The sequence below is a fragment of the Apodemus sylvaticus genome, chromosome 5 (assembly GCF_947179515.1).
Source record: "Apodemus sylvaticus chromosome 5, mApoSyl1.1, whole genome shotgun sequence".
Taxonomy (NCBI): Eukaryota; Metazoa; Chordata; class Mammalia; order Rodentia; family Muridae; genus Apodemus; species Apodemus sylvaticus.
In genome coordinates, this window is record NC_067476.1 from 129,362,963 (window position 1) to 129,386,152 (window position 23,190).

Here is a 23,190-nt window from a genome sequence, read left to right on the forward strand (position 1 = left end):
TACCTTGGTGTGACTCTAACCAAGCAAGTGACAGATCTGTATGACAAGAACTTTGAGTCTCTGAAGAAATTGAAGATCATCTCAGAAGATGGAAAGACCTCCCATGCTTATGGATTGTCAGGATTAATATAGTAAAAATGGTCATCTTGCCGAAAGCAATCTACACATTCAATGCAATTCCCATCAAAACTCTAACTCAGTTTTTTATAGAATTAGAAAGAGCAATTTGCAAATTAATTTGGAATAACAAAAAACCCAGGATAGCAAAAACTATTCTCAACAATAAAAGAACCTTTGTGGGGAATCACCATCCCTGACTTCAAGCTGTATTACAGAGCAATAGTGATTAAAAAAAAACAACTGCATGGTATTTGTACAGAGACAGGCAGGTAGATCAATAGAATAGAACTGAAGACCCAGAAATGAACCCACACGCCTATGGTCACTTGATCTTTGACAAAGGAGCTAAAACCATCCAGTGGAAAAAAAGACACCATTTTCAACAAATGGTGCTGGATCAACTGGTAGTAGTAGAATGCAAATATTTACCTTTTAAGAAGCCCTCTGCTGATGTGAAAGTACCAGAGGAAGCTATATGGGGAGGAAGTGGTAGGGAAAGGTGTGTGTGTTGCTGGGGGCGGGGTGAGACAGGGCAATGGGATATATATGATGTGACAACAGGAGACTGTTCAGAGAGAGAGGAGACTCCCAAGGGAGGCTGTGGGGAGCAAATGAACAATAAAATGCAGTGATTTAAGTGTATGATGTCTCAGTGACACCCACTACTTTGTATGGTAACTTAAAAATTAACTGAAAAAAGAAGCTACCTACTGCCCACCAAAGTAGGGATACTAGTTTACGCTTCCATAAGCACTTTATTGAAAAGTTCTGAGTACTCTGCCTTCTACCTGACACTTAGAATTCCCAGCTTTCTGCCCTTAGCCACTTCCCATGAGTTCCATGATGCACCGCTGTATTTTCAATTTGTGCTCTCCTGGTAATTAACGATAGAGGCATTGTCTCATGCACACATTGGCCGTGCATGGATTCCTTTTATTACATGTCTGGCCTGTTGTAAATGGATTAAATTTGGTTTCCTGACTGATCATGGATAATATTCAATGTGCAATTTAAATAAACATTGTACTCTGAAACGTTGCCAAATTTAGCTTCTAGTTCCAAAGGTTGGTTTCTAAATGCATAAACGTACAATGCAAGCGATATGCACGATGAATGAAGTTGAGAAGAAGCTATTTACTACTTCCCTTGTGGTATTTAGACTTTTTATTCAAATCCCTGTTTTGTTCTACTGCTCAGTACCTGCAGTCTAAGGCTGGTGAAGAGGAAAAGCCGAGATGCCTTCTTCTGTGTCTCAGAAGAGAACTCCAGGACTTCCTTAATATCATTTATCAGATGGAGGAAGTAACCATTTGCTCCAGTTTGTACAGAAGTTTTCTCAATGGCTGTTGATCTTCATCATGTGAATTTCTAGTAGCTTTCAAATAGGTCATAGTCTTTTCTCTCTAATGGTATAAATACAGTGGGTTACATGGATTATGTTTCCAAAGTTTTCAACACAGTCTAATGTCTGGAACAAACCTTGATTACTCATGATTATCCATGGAGGTATTGCTTAGTTTTATTTGTTAGTATGTTTTAGATTTTTTTTGAATTATTTAAAATTATTTTGAAGTGTAAGATATTTACCACTGTAGGGTTTAGAAGTTTGATCTCGACTAGCCGCGTGAAATGTTACGTGGTTTGTTCCCTCTGCATTGTCTTAAAAGGCGGGTGTGAAGCTGATGTTACTTCTTTGACTGTTAATAAAATTAGCCAGTGAAACTATCTAGGGGTAGAACATATAGTATAGGAAAGGTTTTTAGGACAAATTCAATTTCTCTAGTCGATTAAAGACTACTTGAAATTTCTACTTTTTTGTGTCAAATTTGGCAGATTATAACAATTAAATAATGTATTTGTTTCACTTAAGTTGATCAACATTGGTGGCATTTGGTGGGGAAAATGGTTCAGTTGGTTAAATATTTGCCATGTAAGTTTAAGGGCCTGAATTTGGATCTCCAGCACACATATAAATGACTAAGTGATGTGTTGCATGCCTGTAATCACAGTACTAGGCACATGGAGGTGTGCAAATCCTTGGAAATCAATGACCAGAAAGTATAGTCAAGTTGTTCAGCTCCAGATTCAGCAAGAGACCCTGACACTAAACAAACAAACAAACAAAATGTCATTTCTTTTCATTTTTTATTTTATTTTGTTTTGTTTTGTTTTGTTTTGTTTTGTTTTGTTTTGTTTTGTTGAGACAGTGTTTCTCTGTGTAGCCCTGGCCATACTAGAACTTACTGTGTAGACTAGGCTGGTCTTGAACTCAGAGAGATCTTCCTGCTTCTGTTTCTTCACAAGTGCCAGTACTGCCCAGGTTACTGGGCAGCTTACTGGTAGCCATTCTTACTGAAGTGAGAGTTGTTTTATTTAGCATTTCCCTCTTGGCTATGGATATTGAATGCCTTTTCAAGTACTTATTGGTCAATTCTACTTCTTCTTTTGAGAGCGGTCATATAAGTTATCAGCACATTCCCATCTTTCTTTCTGTACCAGGAACCTCTAAAGCCACATTTAGCTTTTCAGTCTTTGGGCTGGGTGAGTTCTTTTGCCTTCTACCTCCTTAACTCCTCAGATCCTAGCCCGTGACATGACTCATCTTTTACCCATGTGGATGTCTCCAGATGTATTGAGACTAAAAACTAACCTCATCACTGAGATCAATACAGACTTGGGACTCATCTTTGTACTTTCAAGATATTGTTTATTTTAATCAGTCTTATATGAGCACACCTGCTGTGGGAATCAAGTACCCCTCTGGACCTTTAAAGGTCTCAGCCTCTGCAACAGTGAGTGTAGACAGATAGCTTCAGAGATTGACCCTTTTCACATTGACACATTTCAGGCCCAGAAACTGCAGGGTATTCTCAGTTGGTTCAATCTATTCTTGGCCACCGAGGATGAAATGTTTTTTGTGCACAGCCCAGTGTGAGAGGAGCCTTTCCCCCCCATCCCACCCCCGCCCCCCAGCTACCTACCTCCTGTCTTCATCAAGTCAGCATCCACCTCTCCTGCTCTCCTACTTCTGCCTCTCCGGGTCTTCCCTTACCCAGTGACAGTGAAACTGAAATCCCCTGATGCAGCTCAGTCTTTATCTTTCAAGGTAGCATCCCACCACACGGAGTCATGCAGTGCGATAAAGTAGCATTTATTACAACTCATGGCACATGTACCAGAGGAATCATTGTCTTCCCAAAACTGGTGATGGGCTTTGAGGCTTGTGGTGGCTGTCGGCCTTTCCTGTCCATCTTCCATCTGGCTCTCCTTCCTGCTCCCCCTCCCAGGGAACTGTGGGCCACAGCTACGTCATGGTTACTACTCTGCATCCCATTTTGTTGTTGTCTTATCCTCTGGCCAGGTACACTTTAACTTCCTTTGTGGATTACCAAGGCCCACTCTCATTTCCTCTCTTCGGAATAGAGACTATTTTTAAAATAATAACAATAACCATTATTATTATTATTATCTCTGCTTCGCCAGCTATCTTATCTGGAAGTCTCCCACCTCATTTATTCCCGACACTGACGAACTGAGTTCCGACCCCATGCCTCTGTATCTTAAGCTGTCTAAAATGGAGACCTGTCAATTTTATTGATGTCTTTTCAAAGATAAAAATCAAAGCTTACTTCTCAATAAAGGCAGCTCCTTTTCTCTTACACTGGTTTTGTTCTCCGTGACGATCCTCTTCCTTCTGTTTGCATTGGATCCACACTGTGCTCTTTTCTGCTTTTGTTTTGTTTGTTTGTTTGTTTGTTTTTCTTTTTTAAATTTATTTGCTATATTCTTTGTTTACATTCTAAAAGCTTTCCCCTTTCCCAGTCCCCCCCCCCAATGTCCCATAAGTCCTCTTCTCTCCATCCATTCTCCTATCTTTCCCCCTCCCTTTTCTCTGTCCTGGTACTCCCCTACAATGCTGGATCAAGCCTTTCCAGGATTAGGGCCCTCTTCTTCCTTCTTCATGGGAATCATTTGATATGCTAATTGTATCTTCAGTGTTCAGAGCTTCAGGGCTAATTAATATCCACTTATCAATGATTGCATTCCATGTGTATTCTTTTGTGATTGCATTACCTCGCTTAGGATATTTTCCAGTTCCATCCATTTGTCTAGAAAATTCAGAGGATTCCCCAGCATGCAATAAGGACACATGCTCCACTATGTTCATAGCAGCCTTATTTATAATAGCCAGAAGCTGGAAAGAACCCAGATATCCCTCAATGGAGGAATGGATACAGAAAATGTGGTATATATACACAATGGAGTACTATTCAGCAATTAAAAACAATGAATTCATGAATTTTCTTTTCTGCTTTTGTAAGGTAGAGTCTTAAGTCATCAACAGTATTTTTTAATACTGCCCTCAGTTTTCCTCAGTGTTTTAGCTGCTTCTCAAAAAACTTCAATGTGTTGAATTCTCCTAGCACTTTGGCCAAAATATTGTCTGCCTTCCTTATGACTCTTCACTGACCCTGGACTGTGTATCACCTCATTTCATATTTCATGGTTTCCTGCAAAGCATATTTTTATTGATTTTTAATTCAATGCTGTTGTTTACAATTATCCAATCCTTTAAGAAGAACGAGGATGTATTTTATGTTTAAGAGAATGTAGAATTTTGTGTACATACAATTAGTAAGTATTCAGTAGCTATTGGACATAATATTTCTGTAAATAATAATTAGTTCTATGTGGCTGATAATTGCTACTGGATTCTCTTTACTGATATTTACCATGGTTTGGGACTAAATACCATAATTAGTAGGAGTAACATTATTAAAATCTTTCATTAGTTTAGGAGTTTCTGTTTCTCTCTTTACTTACCTTCTTTTCGGGTCTTTGCTCTGCTGTTAAGCCCATGAACTGTTATAACTTGGATATCTACCTTGTGAGTCCGTGACCTTATCACTATGGGATGTACTGTGCTGTTCTAGTTCCACCTCCCTGCACATTTGCATCCTGTGAATCCTGGCAGGAGGGTGGAGGCAAGAACCTCAGTGGGTGGTGAGTGTGAACAGAACAGACCCTCCAGAGGCAGCTTCAGCAAGATGGCTAAAACTGATGGGGGTGGGTAATGACAAAGGTACGAGATGCCTCATTAGCATAAAGAGGAAGTCCAAGTGCTGATGGACCTGACCTTACAATGGGAGAGGAAATTTAACCTGGCTACTGGACTACATGACATCTTCCTGTGGGCAAATGTGGGGTCAAGGCTGAGACACACAGGCCCATGGCTGGGGGCAAGCTATCCTACTTCTGCTGATCTCAGGATGAGATTTCCAGTGTTTGGATACGGGAGTGGGAGAGGGGGAGGTGAGGGGTGAGGAGGGGTAAGTGGGGGAGAGGTGGGAAGAGTCTCATGTAGCTTAGTCTGGCCTCTATTTCTCTGTAGCTGAGAATGGTCTTGAACTCCTGATCCTTCTGCTTCTACCTCCCAGGTGCATGGGTTATAGGCATTTACCACCATTCTTGGTTTCTGCAGTGCCGAGGACCAAGCCCTAGGGCTCTTAACCTTCTAGGGAAGCATGCTACCAGCCGAGTTGTATTTCCCTCAGCTTCGTGTTTTAAAGAACTAAGAAACCTATTTTATGTCTGTATGGATATTTTTCTCATTTTTGTAGCTTTCTTTTGTTTTTGAAAATATAGGTCTCCCTTCACCTAAACACCTTCTGTCAGTGCTTTGTGTATGGTCAGTCTTATAGCAATAAATATTTATATTTGTAAATACAAATATTTGAAAAATGTGTTTATTTTTACTGGACATAGAATTTGGAGCTAACAGGTGTCTCTCCAACTTTGAATAATTTCTTACCATGTTTTGATATTGTAGTGTTTTGACTTAAAAGTTAGTGGGCATTGAAGACTTTGTCCGCTCTGGATGCAATCCATCATTTCCTGTGTGTGACTTCAGGGCTTTCTCTTTGTCAGTGATGTCCAGAAGTTTGTCGTAGCCGAAGGTTTATGTCTATTATGTTCTAAGTTTTTATCTTACCTGTGGTTCACTGAGTTTCTCAAGTCCATAAATCCATGGCTTTCACTAAAGTTTAGCAAGTTCTTGGCCATTATCTGGCCCAATTCTTCCCTTATACTTTAATTATATCCCCAATTACACATAGTGTTTCCTGAGGCTTTAAATCTGTGCTTGTTTTAATAGAATTTCTCCTCTTTGTTCTTATAACTAGAAAAATCTGCTGATATTACTTCAAAATTTACCAACTCTTTCTTTTATTAGAGGTTTTCTTTCTTTTATTTTATGGTAAAATGCCTATAACCCACCCTCTTTTAAAAGCTTCCAAACATGGGAAATTAGTCCCATGCTGGCCATTGCTTCGACTTTTTATGATCACACTCAATCTCCCAGACTTTCAATAGCCGGCCGTCAGGACCCTTGGTCACAGCTCTTCCACTCTGACTAGAGTTTATGTTTATTTTGGGTGGAAGAGCCAGTCTCAAGATGTTGTTCCACTATTCCAGAAGCAGAGCTGCCTTGAAACTGGTGAAGCAAACAAACAATGGTCACGGGGATGGTAGACCTGGATCTGGGGAGGTGGAGTCGGGCGGACCACTGGTGCTCACTGGGGAGCTGGCTGAGCCTAATCAATGAGCCCCAGGTCAGAGAAACCTATGGATGTCTATTAATACATAATAACTCTGACCTCCACACACATGCATAGATATGTACACACATATACACACACAAATACAGATTTAAAAACAAACAAACAAACAGAAATTGGTGTTTCACCCAACGTCAAAGGTTTTCTATTCCTGCCTAGAAGCCATGCCTCTTAGGTTCCTGGTAGGTGTGCAGCCTCCAGTCAGTCTAAACCCCAGCTGTGGTGGCGCTCAAGAAAATCTTCATGGGTATTGCTATCACTCTATCTAATTACATAGTAATCGCCATATTTAATTCTTTTCACCAAGAGATCCCTGTGGCCTTGACAGGTATCTAGCAGGGATGTGTCTGTCTGCACAAGTGAATGAATGAGGTTCATCAAATCTCTGTTAGATTCGCTGGTTCACTCTTCAGTGTGGAACTGCTGCTGGGCAAAATCCAACTGCAACAAAAGTTGTGTGTGCCTCAGAGCACTGTGGGTAACAGAAGCACAGTGCTGATAATCTTCACAGCTAAAAATACATATATATATATATATATATATATATATATATATATATATATATATACCATAAAAGCCTTTGCCAAATATATTCCTGAGCCATAACTAACAAAGTCTAGAAAACCACTAACAGGTAGAAGAACTTTTGTGGATGATTTTGAAGACTGTCAAAGGTTTGAGAGGTGAAGAATACTGTTTTTATGTGTAATTTATGTCAACTATCTTTCTCTGGTTTTATATAGGTAGAAATCTGTTTTCCCTAAGTGGAGAAAGGGGAGGAATGAAAAGTAGGTAGGAAAACACAGGTTTAGAGTCAGAAGAGACTCAGAGAAATTAACACCCCTGTGGCTGCTGGTCATGCCACTGCCTGCTGTTCCAGGGCGGCAAGCAGGAGGGCAAGAGTCAGCCTGGTAGATACAGCATTCAGCTCTCTGGGACGTCCCTCAATGACACTGCTGGGTTTGCAGCCTGACAGGATGGTGAAGAGTACAGAGACACTTGATGCCAAAGCTAATGACCTAGGTTTGATTCCTAGAGCCCACATAATGGATGAAGCAAACTGACTCCCACAACATGTCCTCTGACATCCACCTGCAAGTTACAGAATTCATACACTCAGACATACATATACAATACATAAATAAAAAGTAGTTGATTTTTAAAGGATTGCTGCATTTAAAAACTCATGAATGTACCGATCTGAAGGTTGAAGAGAAGATGAGGTGACTCCAAGAAGGAAGCTTGAGAGGCTTGAGAGACACAGGGAAAGGAGCTATAAAAGGCCACGGTGGCAACTTTTTAAGTATTAGACCACAGGGGAAACATGGCCTGTACCGATGAAAGCCTTCTGATGGGGCAAAAATACTCATCCCTGTGCTAGCACTTCCCTCATGTGACATCTTTCTTTTTCCTATCCTATATAAGCTGAATGACAAGGAATGATATAGGATGATCTTAACATGTTCTACATACCAAAGGTCTGGACTCTCCTCTGCCTCCCCTCCCTTCTGTCTCCTCATCTCTGTCACACAGAGTTATGATAAACTGTCAGTGGATATTTTCTGTACCCTGAAGACTGTCCACACTCTAGGGCAGGTGAAATCAAGAGCAACCCCCAGTAGAGCACTGGCCCAGCTTCATGATCCCCAGCCAGAAACCCAAAAAGGAGCAACCGGTTGTCTTAGTTACTTCTCTATTCCTATGAAGCGACATCATGACTAAGGCAATTTATAAAAGGAAACATTTCACTGGGCTCCTCTACAGTTTTAGAGTATTAGAGTCTATGACCACCAGGCAGGCATGGCATGACACTGGAACAGTAGCTGAGAGCTTACATGTGATCTACAAGCAGGAGGCAAAGAGAGAGTGAAAGCTGAGAATTTTGTGGAATTTGCAAATCCCACCCTCAGTGACATACCACTTCCAACAAGGCCACACCTTCTAATCCTTTCCAAACAGTTCCATCAAACCTATGAGCTTGTAGAGGCTATTCTCATTCAGAACACCAGAGCCATTAATGATGTGGGTTTTGTTCTTTACTTTGTAGGCATTCCTCAGCTTCTACAAGAAGAACGTGGATTATGAAACATTTAAAGCATTTAATGATGCATGCCTTGTCTATGATGGCCGACTTGTGATTGATACTACCTTCCACACCAATGACATAGCTATCAGAGCTGCTGGCTCCCTCACTAAATTCTCCAACCGCTATTACTCAAATGAGTGGAGTCACAGCAATTTCAGTTCCAAAGAAATTGGCTTTCAGCTGGCTGCAGCTATGCTCAGTCTCTTTGACCCAACCCTTGAGCCTGTGACTGAACCACCAGCTGACCTTGACCGCCTCATCCCCATGTACAAGGGAGCCAAGATCCAAGGTATGTAGAAGGTTCCTTTTCTCCCACTTGATGAGGTCAGTGTTCAGAGCAGCCGGTCATGTTTCTCTTGGTCTTTAGTGGGCTGTGATGGAGATGGAGTAGGAGCTCATCACCGTTCTTTGGCGTCTAAGGTAAACCTGGTCATATCATTATTCTGGACCTTTGCACATTGGGCATCTATTAGGGGCCCTTTCCTAACAGTCCCCAAATTGTAGACTGGTAAATCATCACTAACTTGCCTAGAGATCTCAGGGATGGTGGACAGTGGTTTGTCTTGACATCATATCCTAAGTTTCCATCCTGGTCATAGGTTCAGAGATGAAGAGACCCTTCTGCAGCCCATTCCTTAGCCTTCTCTCTTTAAATATTTATCTGGTTTTTTTTTTCTGTGTGTTGGTTGTGCTTCCTTATGTCTGTGCACCACATGTATGTGGATGCTGTAAGAAGGCATAGAATACCCTAAAGTTGGAGTTGTAGCCAGTTGTTAGTCACCTTATAGGTGCTGGAACCCAAACCCCAGTCATCTGCAATGTAGCAAGTGTTCTTTACCATGAGCTATCTCTTCAGCCTCCCCGGCCTGCTCTCTTCACAGATAGGCTCAGCCACTGCAGCTGTGAAACAGCCCATTTTCACTCCCTAAGCCTTGTTGACCCCTAAGAATATAATTTCATATGTAAGGCATGGTTTTTGAATTTACTTTATGCTTAACTTATTCCTGTATCCCAAGCTTTTGTTTATCTATTTTCTTCTGGGGTATCTTTTTCTTCTGTGTAATCTTTAGAAACAATCTGTTCCTTTTTTATGGTAATCCTCTTTGTGTGGCAGAGGGAAGCAGTGTATAGGTTAATGCAGCCACAAGCTCTTTAAGTTCAAAGACATGTCTTCGTTCCTTGTTGACTTGGATATGTTCAATGACTGCAGATTCTACATCCAACACTTTAAGTTCAGATTTCTGTACTCCAGGAATTAAGCTCCCTTTGGGGGCCATCAATCCTGTGTCCAGTCCTACTGTTTGGTGTGGGCGTATCTACAGACTCTATCTTTATACCACCAGAATGGTGCACATAACTCCTTCAGAATTACATCCTTCAGATACTTGGTAGCTTCTAGGATTTGCATACCTTTGACGGCCTGGGCAGATTCATGGATATTCTGAAGCAAATGTAAGGGTATGAACCTCTTGATCTGCCTGATTTTGTAGGGTTTTCTGAGTCAAGAGAGGAGTAAACCATTTTCACAGGTCACTTAAACTATCCACAGAAAGAGGAAGACAGGTTTTTTTATGTTGAGAGAAAAAAGAGACAGAGAGAAGAGATATTTTAAAACCATGTCGTTAGACTTTGTAGACCTTATCACAAGAAAAAAAAAAACACATATTTACAGACTTGGACATGCACTTCTGGGAGGGTCACAAGCTAAGTTGCAAAGCATGCATACGTAAGCCCTGAAGGTATTTATGAAACCTGTTCTGGTAAATGGAATACCAGGCCAAGGAGACCAAGGACCACATTCCATCCCTGTCTTCCTCCTTCTAAGGAGATGCCTGCTCTGCTTCTTGTCTGAGTGGGACCTTAGGAAACGACCTCAGGCAGGTAGGAGAACAGAAATCCTCAAAGATGAGAGGTTGGTCAGACTCAAGCATATCTACAAAATACTAAGGATTTTACTATTATTAAACTATTATTATTTAGAAAATAATAGTTTTCTAAAGCATTGAGCAAGGAACTTTGTTGATTATCCATAGAAAATACAGTGTTTAATATTTGGCTTATTTGGAGGAATGTAGGCAATGGCAAGTCCATAAATAACAACATCCTGGAGCTTTGGGTCTGGTTTGGCAGCCATGGGTTAGAGTACAGGAAGGTGTAGGAAGTCGCGCCACATCTCTGCTCATCTTGCCCTGGTGGCTATATTATAAGGTATTGATTGATTTGACTAAATAAAGTCCAACTACCCTAGGGCCTTCCTTGCTAATTGGCTGCAGTTTCAGGAGCAGACATTATAGACATCTTCATGTGTTTTTTGATGTACTATGAGCTGTTCACTCCCAAACCAATAATTCATTACTGACATGGACGCCTGCCATTTCCTCTAGGAGGGATTCTTCCTGGGTCTTATCATTATCTGCATATTTCCAAACCTGCCATCCCAACTCCCTTGGATCTACAAAGGTCACAGCCTGATTTTGTAAGTATCGATCTTGAGTTTTACTTTACATCTGCTCATAAAATTTATTTCAATGGGAGGGAAAATTTTTTGACTTAAAGTCTTTGGCTCACATATCATACACCTGCTATGCATATCAAGATTCAAAATGGCTCCCAAGATTCTTTGCTCTTCACACCATCATGTGATACACTCCCAAAGGGAGCAAAACTGACTGATATAACCTGCAAGGTATGGTAGAGATGACAGTGTATGGTTTCCAATGCTTATCAATGTTGTGAAGATACTATAACTCCACCTGTCCTTTTCCAGATTGTCAACTACCATAGGGTAAGGTTTCCCAGGCAACCCTTTGGTGATGTCTGTAAGGTAATACCAGCTGTATGAATGACCGGCCTTAGAATCAGTGCCATTCAAGCCTCTGGATGCTTCTTACTCCACCCAAACTCTTGACTGAAAACCTAGAAGACTTTGCATTCTCAGTGAAGTCACCCCCAATCTCTAACTCTCACAGATCATGAGATAATTAAGTTTATTGCTGCTTTAACATGTGTTTTCTTAATAGACTTTAAAAGAGTAGTTTTAATTTCATAACAAACTCAAGCAAAAGTTACAGTGATTTACTGGATTCTCCTGTTCCCCCTTCCTCACCATCCCTGCCCCCAAGCAACAATCTGCATCCCCCACCAAGGTGGCACAGCCATCAGAGCTGATGGGCCTTCATCTGCACATCATTATCAGCAAACCTTTAAGCTCTCATGAGGATTGGCTCTGGAGGGCCTTCACAGTGCATCTGCCATACACTGAGGCAGAACCTCTGTTCCATTGTCTTCTGAATATTTTTGAGGGTCAATGACTTGACCAACTTAATATAGAGATATTTCTCAGATTTTCTTAGAGGGAGGTCTAGCCATGTGGCAGGTTCTGGTCAATCTGCTATAAGTAGCATATACTAGAAAAATCCCTAAACACTAGAAGAAAAGAGGGTATTCAAAGTGTCACGAGTCATGGGGCCCGAGTTCCTCTTGCATTTGCTTCTCATGGACTCTGAATAAATCACTCCACTTCTCTTCATTCCTGGAGTTATCACTGACCCTTTGTACAGAGCAAACCATTCCTGATCATTTACAGTGTGTGAAGCAAAGCAGGTGACCAGTTACAATGAAATTCTTGTAAATCCTGCTTCCTTATAGGAACGGAACTTCTTTCTTCTAGGAGAAAAGTCATATGGTATTTTCTTTTAACTGTTCTTACCCAGCCCCCATGCTTTGGGGGGCTGTTTGGTGTTTTTCTACAGTGTCATACTGTCTAGCTCAAGAGCTGGGCTCAAACTTGCACTTTCCTTCCCTAGCTTCCTCCTGAGATGGAAATAAACAGCATGCACCTAATCCATGCAAGGGCTAGGAAATGCTGGGCTTGACTTAAGACCAAACTGGATTCTTCAACGGACACTGTATGATTCACCATGTGTCTATCATGGTTCTGCACTCTTTACATCGAGTCAGAATGCACAGAAGGGGTTTTGGATAATGAGAATCTTAATAATGGTACATCTCAAATAGTTCCTTTGGCTGGTGCTATGACAGTATTTGAACAGGACCCCTGGCTTTAATTAACTATTTTGCCAAGTGGGCTTCCTTCTTAATTAGTACAGAAGATCTAAACAGATTTTTTTCCATTTTATTTTCTAAGAAAAAAAATGTAGGATAGCTCCATGGCAATCTTTTGGAGTTGAAATTAATTTATGCAAAATTGTTGCCAAAATGGTCAAGCAGTCACCTAAATACAGCCAGCTGATCAAGAGTGTAGCCCACCAAAGATGCTTTCCCTCCTCCCCTGCCCCCAGGGAAACTGAATTACTATTCTTACAATGGACATGGTCTGGACCGACCTTCGATGTTCCTAGTTCTCAGTAAGTGGAGTATGGTAAAGTCTCTGCAGTCATCCATGAGCTCTTCCTATCATAATCCTTCACGGAAGAAGAAAAGACCCAGAGGCACTCCAGAATGAACTGATGCACAGATTCTGGCCCACATGCTTGGTTGGCTTCTGTGCCACAAAGTAAAGAAATTTGTCACAACAAATTCTGCCGTGGATACTATGACATTTTAAATCATGTGTTTGTCACAAGAGCTGGAGGGCTTGGTTTCTCGAAATCTGAGGCTGGTCCATTCCATTCCTTCCACTTGGTGTGAACTCCAGAGTGATTTTCTGACCTATGTAATGGGGGGCTGGGGGCCGGGCAGCAAGTTTCAGTAGGAATGGGCAGTACTGTGGGTGCTCACTCTGTAGCTGAGAAGCCAGCTTGTGTGTGAATTCTCTTTAATATTGATGTGCAATATCTCGAGGCACTCCAAGTCTCCAGACTGCTCCACCCCCCTACCTCAGCTATGCTAAAGCAGTGCCAAAGCTCATTAAGACTGATACAACGTGCCTTCTAAGACCAGTCACGAGCAAGACCGCCTCCCTGTTCCTTTCTCTAGAGTGGCTGTTTACTGGATAGTCTTTTCAAGTCCTGGTCACTGTGTAGCATGATGTGTTTACAACGATACTGATACCACAGGGTTTTGGTCATTACAAAACAAACAAACAAACAAACAAACAAACAAATAAATAAAGCAAATCATGTTGTTGGAAACAAAGTTAAGGCTACCACCCTCATGCAACAGGTTGTCATTGGGTGGTATGTCCTGCTTAGACACTGGTTGGCCCCTGGCCAGCAAGCTTCCAGATATATCCTTAACAGTTTGTCATGTCCCGACTGCTGTAACAACTAACCATTGCCCCAACCTTGAAGTGCCAAACTTAGAGTATAGAGCCCATGACAGCCTCCAGAGCACAAAGGAGACCTCAATAGCTGAATATGGGGTAGCCAGCAAAGTTCCTTGCAAAGCCACCTTTGGTGCCCACATGGGTGGTTCATAGTTAGTCTCCTCCGTGGTGGTGTACCCTTTTCTCAGTCACTCAGCATAAAGAAACATTAAAGAAGGAGGCAGTGGCCCAGGCCTTGTGGGATTGCTGTCCCTGTTCTCCAGTGACCAGGGAGGAAAGCTAGTAGCCAGCATTACATCAGCAATACTGGGAGGGGGTGCTGGCTGGTACCCCCCAAGTAGCTTTCCTAGTAATATTGCTCTCACTTTGCAAGCCCCACTTCACTGAGAAGGCATAGACCTCTCACTCCATGCTCACTCAACACTCACTGGCTTGTGGTTTCCCAGCTTCTTCCCAAAATCATCCCTTTCTGCCAAGGGGTCAGTAGGCTAATTCTCAAATTGCTGATGGCAAACCCAGATAGTCTACATTTTATCCAGGAAAGACACTGTCTTAGCCAGTGCAGTCACAAAACACCATGACCAAGAAGCAAGTTGGGGAGGAAAGGGTTTATTCAGCTTACATTTCCACACTGCTGTTTATCACCAAAGGAAGTCAGGACTGGAACTCACACAGGGAAGGAACTTGGAGGCAGGAATGGATGCAGAAGCCATGGAGGAATGCTGCTTACTGGCTTGCTTCCCTATAGAACCCAGGACTACCAGCCCAGGGATGGTACCACCCACAATGGGCCCTTCCACTCTTAATCACTAATTGAGAAAATGCCTTACATCTGGATCTCATGGAGGCATTTCCTCAAGGGAGCCTCCTTTCTCTGTGATAACTCCAACTTGTGTCAAGTTGACACACAAAACCAGCCAGTACAACTGACCCCTATGACCTATGGCTGCATGACCTCTGTCTTAGGGTTTTACTACTGTGAACAGACACCATGACCAAGACAAGTCTTATAAAGGACAACATTTAATTGGGGCTGGATTACAGGTTCAGAGGTTTAGCTCCTTATCATCAAGGTGGGAGCATGGCAGCACCTAGACAGACATGGGGCAGTAGGAGCTGAGAGTTCTACATCTTCCTCTGAAGGATACTAGCAGAATACTGCCTTCCAGGCAGCTAGGATGAAGGTCTTAAAGTCCACGCCCACAGTAACACACCTACTCCAACAAGGCTACACCTCCAAATGATGCAACTCACTGGGCCAAGCAATTTCAAACCATGACAGGCACATAGTGGAGCTCTCTATCTGCACACCCATGTGTACTCCAGTTCTAAAATGGTGCTTACTATTCTGGGATGTCCAAGTAAAATTGATGTTACATGCCCACACGCAAAGTGGAGAGATTCAAAAGTCAAAAGTCAAGGCAGAACATGTGAATGAAAAATTCCCAAGAATTTTTCAGGTGGGGCTAGAGAAATGCCCTGGTGAGAGGGAAGAGTAACTGGGCAGAGACACCCGGCAGCAGAGCTTTTTCTGAAGCCTTTACCAGCACCATTTTTACTGGGTAAAAATGCTGGACCTTGTGGGACTTGCTTGTTATAATCCCAGTGCCAGAGGCTGAGACAAGAGAATTCCAGTGCTGGCCAGACAGTCTAGCTCAGTCTGAAAGCTCCAGGCCAATGACAGACCCTCCCCCCCTGCCCACCAAAAAAAGGCTGAGGTGGCTCCTGAAGAATATGCAGAGTTGACTTTTTTGCCTCTACATACACATACATGCATGCACAGACATATACAGATATATACACACATGCACACACACACACACACACACACACACACACCAATTTTAATGATGATGCCAAAAATGCGGATACTGCTGCTTCTTAATGTGATCCATTTTGAAAATAGAAAATGTGCTGTGGACATAGTTTCTTACATGAATGTATTTACACATGTCCACCAGTCTCCTTCTTGAAACAACACTGCCCAGATTCTTTCCAATGCTATCATTCCCACCTCCTAAATATCCAGTCTATTATATTTGAAGCTAACCTAGAGTCTTGTCTGCAGATGTGTCTCCTATTCTGGGTCCCACAATGCCCACCAGTTGCCTCAGTTTAACCAAAAAGTTAAACTGTATGGCTTAATTGTTTTCCTGTTACTGCAATAAAATACTCCCAAGAAAAGCAACTTAAAGAAAAAGGGTTTATTTTGCTGCTTCCTTTTAGGATGGATCTTAGCACCTCAATTAACCTAACGAAGATAATTTCTCAGGAGGATGCCCAGAAGCTAACCCAATACAAGTGATCCCTCATTAGCATGCCTGGAGGCTTTTCCCCCTAGGTCAGAGGTTCTCAGCCTCTGAATCACAACCCCCAAAAGACCACCAGAAACTTCAGTATTTATATTATGTTTTATAAAAATAGCAAAATTGTGGTTATGAAATATCGATGGAACTCATCTTATGGTTGGCGGTCACCACAACATGAGGAACTGTATTAAAGGATTTCAGCATAAGGAAGGTTGAGAACCACTCTCCTAGGTAGTTCCAGATCCTGGCAAGTTGACAGTCACATTAACAATCGCACCATGTGTCCCTGTTTAGATAAAGCCCTCAGGTGGATCCTGACTAAGCAAATGTTTGGGATTAAGACAAGGTGAATCTGCTGAAGGTTTCTAAATGCCACATTCAAGTTCAACACTTTACTCTATATACACTCAGAAAAAAACCTTATTGGTATTAGAGTGAACTAAATCCAGAATCTTGAGGCAAAGTAAAATATCAGCCACCACTAACACAGCCTGTGTTTGTCTACTGAGTCCAACAGGGAATGGAACTCCAATGGGGAGCCAGGAGCTGTCGGGGCTGAAATCAAAAATGTAATGGTGACGCAGGACTACAGCAACACCCTTGCTGGTGGTCATTGGGTTCCAGAGTAGTCAGTTTTAATCTGTTTCCAAGGGGCAGAATCCACACCTTGAACAACGTACAAACTGCAAGGTCATCTACAGACAGTAGGGGGTGTATCCTGTGGGCTTCCTCCTAGGCACTGAGTTATTATCAAAGGCCCACCCTCCTTCCCAAGCCTGGACACTAGGTTTCACCTTTTATCTGTGTCTTTTAAGTATTCTCTAAAACAACTGGAAATCCTCCTCATGATCACTTTAACCAGGATGTTTTCAAAACGGGGCTCTCATATAGAAAAAAGGGACCCAGATTCTTCATTGGGTAAGATACTGAGCCATAGATAATTGGTGATCACCCAGCAACTAACTTTAAAGCTTAGAACAATCTAATGACAATTTAAAATGGGGTGAGGATCATTATGTCATAAAAAATGTTTCTAACACATCAATGTCTGTTATTTGCAACAAGATAGAACTTGTCTATTATACTTTAATAAGTAATTGCCAAAATAAATTTCCCCAAGTTGAGGGATGTTCTGAATACTGTTTTCCTGATCCGATTCTCATTCTCCCCCAGGGTACAGATATAGTGACGGGTAACGCGAAAAGGGGGACGTACTTCCGACTATACTTTAACAACTATAAGTTGGTGGAGGCCATCACATGCTTTTCAAAGGAGCCTTTCCCATCCTCCAACTACATCCGCTTGTTTGGACAACATGAGCAAGTCCTCAACAACCTGTGTACTCGTTTTGATGACAAACTGATCCCAGATCTCTACAGGTACCCGGGGCATTGACTTTGACCATGGGCAGAGATGATTACATATGATGTTGTGTGCTGGAATGGTGTGTGTGTGTGTGTGTGCGTGTGTGTGTGTGTGTGTGTGTGTGTGTGTGTGTGTGTGTGGTGATGCACCAGAGAGAGAAATTGGAATCAGTTTCCCACTAGCATTGGCTGGAGAGCAGAAGTTCACATGAGGAAGTCCATGAACTTAGATGTGTCCATCCATGCCTGGGTCTGGACCTGGACCTCAGAAGCAAAGATACATGATGTTGATGTCATGAAAGTGTGAATGAGATGATATTCAAGTCCCTTTCCACACGGGGCTGCTGAGAGCAGCAGTCTGAACCTAAGAGAAAGGCTAGAGGTCAGGATGTGGAAGAATCTGTCCCCATTAGGATTTCTTCAACCATGAGACAGACTGCTTATGGTGCTAACTGTTTTCCTCCTAGCATGTAGATGAGTGATTACTAAAGATGTTGATGACAATTCCTGTCCTGGAAATCTATAGTGTAGCTTTTTTTCAGCTCCTTTACAAGGCCAAAATTACTCTGGTACTTAAACTGCACAAAGACCCAACAAAAAGAAAAAGAAAAGTACAGACCAATATTCCTTATGAACATAGCTGCAAAATTTCTCAGTAAAATATTTGCAAACTAAACCCAAGAACACATCAAAAAGATCATCATGACCAAGTAGGCTTCATCCCATAGATGCAATGATAGTTCAGAATGTATAAATTGATGAATGTAATCCACCTTATAAATGGATTGAAAGACAAAAACCACATGATCATCTCATTAGATGCAGAAAAGGCCTCTGACAAAATCCAACACCCCTTCATAATAAAAGTCTTGGAGAGATCAGGGATACAAGGCATAAATATAATACAGGTAATTTACAGGAAACCCACAGCCAACACAAATAAAATGGAAACACAAAGCTGTCTTCTCTCTCCATACCTATTCAATATAGTACTTGAACTCTTAGAGCAACAAGACAACTGAAGTTTAAGGGGATACAAATAGGAAAGGAAGAAGTCGAGATATCTTTATTTGCAGATGAAAATGTTATATACATAAATGACCCTAAAAACTCCACCATGAAATTTCTACAGCTGAGAAACACTTTTAGCAATGTAGCTGTATACAAAATTAACACACAAAAGTCTTTCTATATACAAATGACAGACATACACAGATGTCAGGAAAAGAATACCCTTCACAGTAGATTCATATATATATATATATATATATACACAAAATAAATGTATATTATATATGTATATATATGAATATTTATTAAAGGCTCAAATACACACATATATATATGTATATATGTGAATACCTATGACCAAGCAAGTGAAAGATTTATAAAAACTTCATAGTAAATTTTATCACAAATATGTCAAGTTCTATGAAAATGAAAGTCCCACTGGGCTTGGGCAAAGCATCAGATCTTATGTGAATCTGGTGAACATTGTCATCTTTGATGTTGACCCCAATATCGGAGCATAGTATAAACCTCAAATTATTTAGGAGGACTTGAGGAAGGCATACCATTTTACAGTAGAAATCCACTTGTGGATGCAGCTGCTGTTTGACAAGGTTAGGAGAATTTCTGTTCATAAACAAGATGGTGTCACAGCCAATACCTGACACAGAGTCTATAAAACAGGATCTGAGTGTCCTTGATCCCTACTGGATGACTGCGACATCATAACTTTTCTTTCCTCCTAAAATTTTTAAATTACACACTGCCTCATGCAAGCAAAAAAGGCATGTACGGCATTCATATTTGCTTGAAGGAGGAGTAATACTGGAAATCTACGTGTCTGTCACTGGTGTTAAGGGGTAATTCCTGACCAGGGGGCACTGAAAGTCCCTCTCTGGCCATATGCAGACGATCATTTGGAAGGCAGCCACCATTTGTAACTTAGAACTAGTCATTTGGCTTCCTGTGATTCTTTTCTCTGTAGGAACAAATACAGTCTTTGTCATAAGTTCTCAACTCTACTCTTAAAATGGGAAAGCAACTTCAGGATAACATCAGAAAATGAACCCAGCATGACCCAATAAGTTATCATATTCCAAAGCAGGGACTGGCTGGATTTGATCCAAGGGTTGTGGTTTACCAACTGTTATTTCATATATGCATATATGTTTGGATATATATAATGCTTATATAAAAATGATCTCCTAAACAATATTAATTGGTTTTGCCTACTTTTGAATTGAATCTCCGGTTTGCTACAGAAAGCCAAAGTTCTGTTTCTTCTGTGCAAGGGAAGTGTCCACACTGATGAACATAGCCGTGGCTCATTGTTCTTCCCCACCCCCACCTCCACCCCCACCCCCCACAGTGTAGTCTTCTAGTGTTTAACTGTGTCACTATGCATTCATGGATTTTCCTGCAGGATGTTGTATTGAGTTCTTTGTGCTGTTAGAAACAGTTCTGTAGCCACAAAGAACATATTTCATGTGTAGGATTTTCCTAAGAGTGTCCCAGCCCTGTAACTGTATAGCCCTGGCGATCTGCACTTATTCCCAAAGTAGTCACGTCTGTCTATATATCCTTGAATGAGGGTTTGTGTCTCTCCATCATGCATTGGTTATGTTCAGACTTTAAAATTAGTCTAGTCTGGTTTATGCAAATGTATCCTCAGCTAAGTACCTTTTCATTTATTATTAGGACATTTATAATAGTACCTTGTAACTATATGGGTTCTCTACTTCTTTTTGTTTGTTTGTTTTGTCTGTAGCAAAGATAAAAATCTTGACTCTTACTGTGGTACAAACCCAAAATAAGAACAATTTTTAGACATTGGAGTTCATTGTAATAAGGCTGTACTTCAATGTCCCTCATATCATCAAAGGATTTTACCTCCATAGTAGCTAAGCTAAGAGTTGACAGTTCTGCTGTGTCAAGGAATGAATTGTAGGCAGAATTATTTAGATACAGATTTCCTGCTATGATCAAAGCTATTTGACTTGAGTGATTGTCATCATTCTCAGTCCACAGGGAACAAGTTACATTCATTTAAGAAATGGTGTGTGTATAAAGATGGTCTCTCCATGAAGTCATTCATCAACTGTTTCAATGAGCAATGGTTCAGCTTGGAGGGTGGGCCCAGACACTATCTGAGTGTGTCTGTGCCCACCCTCATTGGCTGGGATGGGTGGAATCATTGGCTGTGGTGATTTTGAAGAGCATTCATCTCAGAAAAAGAGTAACTTATAAAGTCATCTTCTTCAAAACTGATACAATAATTATAAATATCAAGCAAAACGTTTGGTCTCACTCTTTGTTGTTCTCTTACAAGCCACCTCCCAAATTAATTGTCTATGTTTCTTTTGGTTATATAAATAATTTTTGAAATATGTAAACTGTTCTGAAAACCATAGTATAGTGTAAAAACATCAAATAAACAATCCTACTAATAGAGAAGCTGAGATAGGAGAAGCATGATTTCAAGACCATTGTATGGTACACAGCAAGACACTGTCACATACAAACAAGCAGAAAGTGTATATGGATTGTGCAAAATTGAACATATTTCTCCAATTACCAAATTAGAGAGACCACTTGGTGACAGCCAACAAATTTCTAATTCCTCGTATTTTTGAATTTCAATCAATTAGGATATGTTGGTAATATTAATTTTCATATTGAGAGATATTAAGGAAAGTGATTGTTTTTTTCCTGCTATTTTTTGTTGTTAAAGGTAGAATTATGTTTCTGTGGCTATCTTCTTTTGGGTTTGTTGAAAGATTACTTTCTTGCTTTTTCTAGGGTGTAGTTTCCATCCTTGTATTGGTGTTTTCCATCTACTATCCTTTGTATGGCTAGATTTGTGGAAAGATATTGTGTAAATTTGGTTTTGTCATGGAATATTTTGTTTTCTCCATCTATGATAATGGAGAGTTTTGCTGGGTATAGTAGCCTGGGCTGGCATTTGTGCTCTCTTAGGGTCTGTATGACATCTGCCCAGAATCTTCCAGCTTTCATAGTCTCTGGTGAGAAGTCTGGTTAATTCTGATAGGTCTGCTTTTATATGTTACTTGACCTTTCCCCCTTATTGTTTGTTTTGTACATTTGGTGGTTTGACTATTATGTGACAGGAGGAATTTCTTTTCTGGTCTAGTCTATTTGGAGTTCTGTAGGCTTCTTGTATGTTCATGGGCTTCTTTTTCTTAAAGGTTAGAGAAGTTTTCTTCTATAATTTTGTTGAAGATATTTACTGGCCCTTTAAGTTGGGAATCATCACTCTCTTCTATACCTATTATCCTTAGGTTTTGGTCTTCTCATTGTGTTCTGGATTTCCTGGACGTTTTGGGTTAGATTTCTGCTTTTTGTGGGTTGTTTGTTTGTTTGTTTGTTTTGACTGTTGTGTCAATGTTTTCTATGGTATCTTCTGCACCTGAGATTCTCTCTTCTCTCTCTTATATTCTGTTGGTGATGCTTGCATCTATGACTCCTGATCTCTTTTCTAGGTTTTCTAACTCCAGGGTTGTCTCCCTTTGTGATTTTTTTGTTTGTTTGTTTCTATTTCCATGTTTAGAACCTGGATGATTTTGTTCATTTCCTGCTCCTGTTTGATTATGTTTTCCTGTAATTCTTTAAGGGATTTTTGTGTTTCCTCTTTAAGGGTTTCTACCTGTTTACCTGTGTTCTCCTGTATTTCTTTAAGTGAGTTATTTATGGCCTTCTTAAGGTCCTCTATCATCATCATAAGAAGTGATTTTAGATTTGAATCTTGCTCTTCCAGTATGATTGTATCTAGGACTTACTATGGTGGGAGAATTGGGTTCTGATGATGCCAAGTAACTTTGGTTTCTGTTGCTTATGTTCTTATGCTTGCCTCCTGCCATCTGTTATCTCTAGTGCTCCCTGCCCTCGCTATACTGACTGGAGCCTGTCCTTCCTGTGATCCTGGTTATGGCAGAACTCCTTTAGAGTCAAGCTGTCTCTGTGATCCTGTGGTTCTGGGATTCAGTTATCCTGAGATCCCGGATGTGGTTGAGGTCCTAGGAGTCAAACTGCCTCTGGGGCCCTGATTTCCTGGTATAACCAAGCTCCTGTGTAACAATTGACCCTGTGATCCTGTGACCCTGTGATCCTGTGATCCTTGGGCATGTTAGAGCACCTGGAGTGGAGCTTCCTCTGGGTGGTGTGGGACTGGCTGAGTAGTTTGCACTGGAGGTCTGGCCAGGGCACCGGCCCAGACCAGAAGGAACTGGTGCCACTGGTCGGGTGGGCTTCCTGGGTCCCTGGATCTGGCTGGTCCCAGTTTCTCCCAGTGTTAGGACAAGATGTTGTGTCCTCCTCACCTCTGAGCCTATGATCCTGGGTGTGTTAAGAGCTCCTGGGAGTGGAGCTTCCTCTGGGTGTTGTGGGACTGGCTGTGGAGTTTGCACCAAGGTCTGCTCAGGGCACTGGCCCAGACTGGAAG

General features: G+C 41.3%; 1 protein-coding gene across 1 annotated transcript in view; it reads left to right on the forward strand.

Moving 5' to 3' along the window:
* The window catches only part of Cfap61 (cilia and flagella associated protein 61), a 288,694-nt gene that overhangs the window by 211,010 nt on the left and 54,494 nt on the right, over nucleotides 1–23,190 (forward strand). The window contains exons 23-25 of the mRNA XM_052181504.1: nucleotides 8,785–9,112; nucleotides 11,208–11,299; nucleotides 17,533–17,738. Of these exons, the coding sequence (XP_052037464.1) occupies nucleotides 8,785–9,112; nucleotides 11,208–11,299; nucleotides 17,533–17,738 (626 nt within the window). The remainder of the gene's footprint in view (nucleotides 1–8,784; nucleotides 9,113–11,207; nucleotides 11,300–17,532; nucleotides 17,739–23,190) is intronic.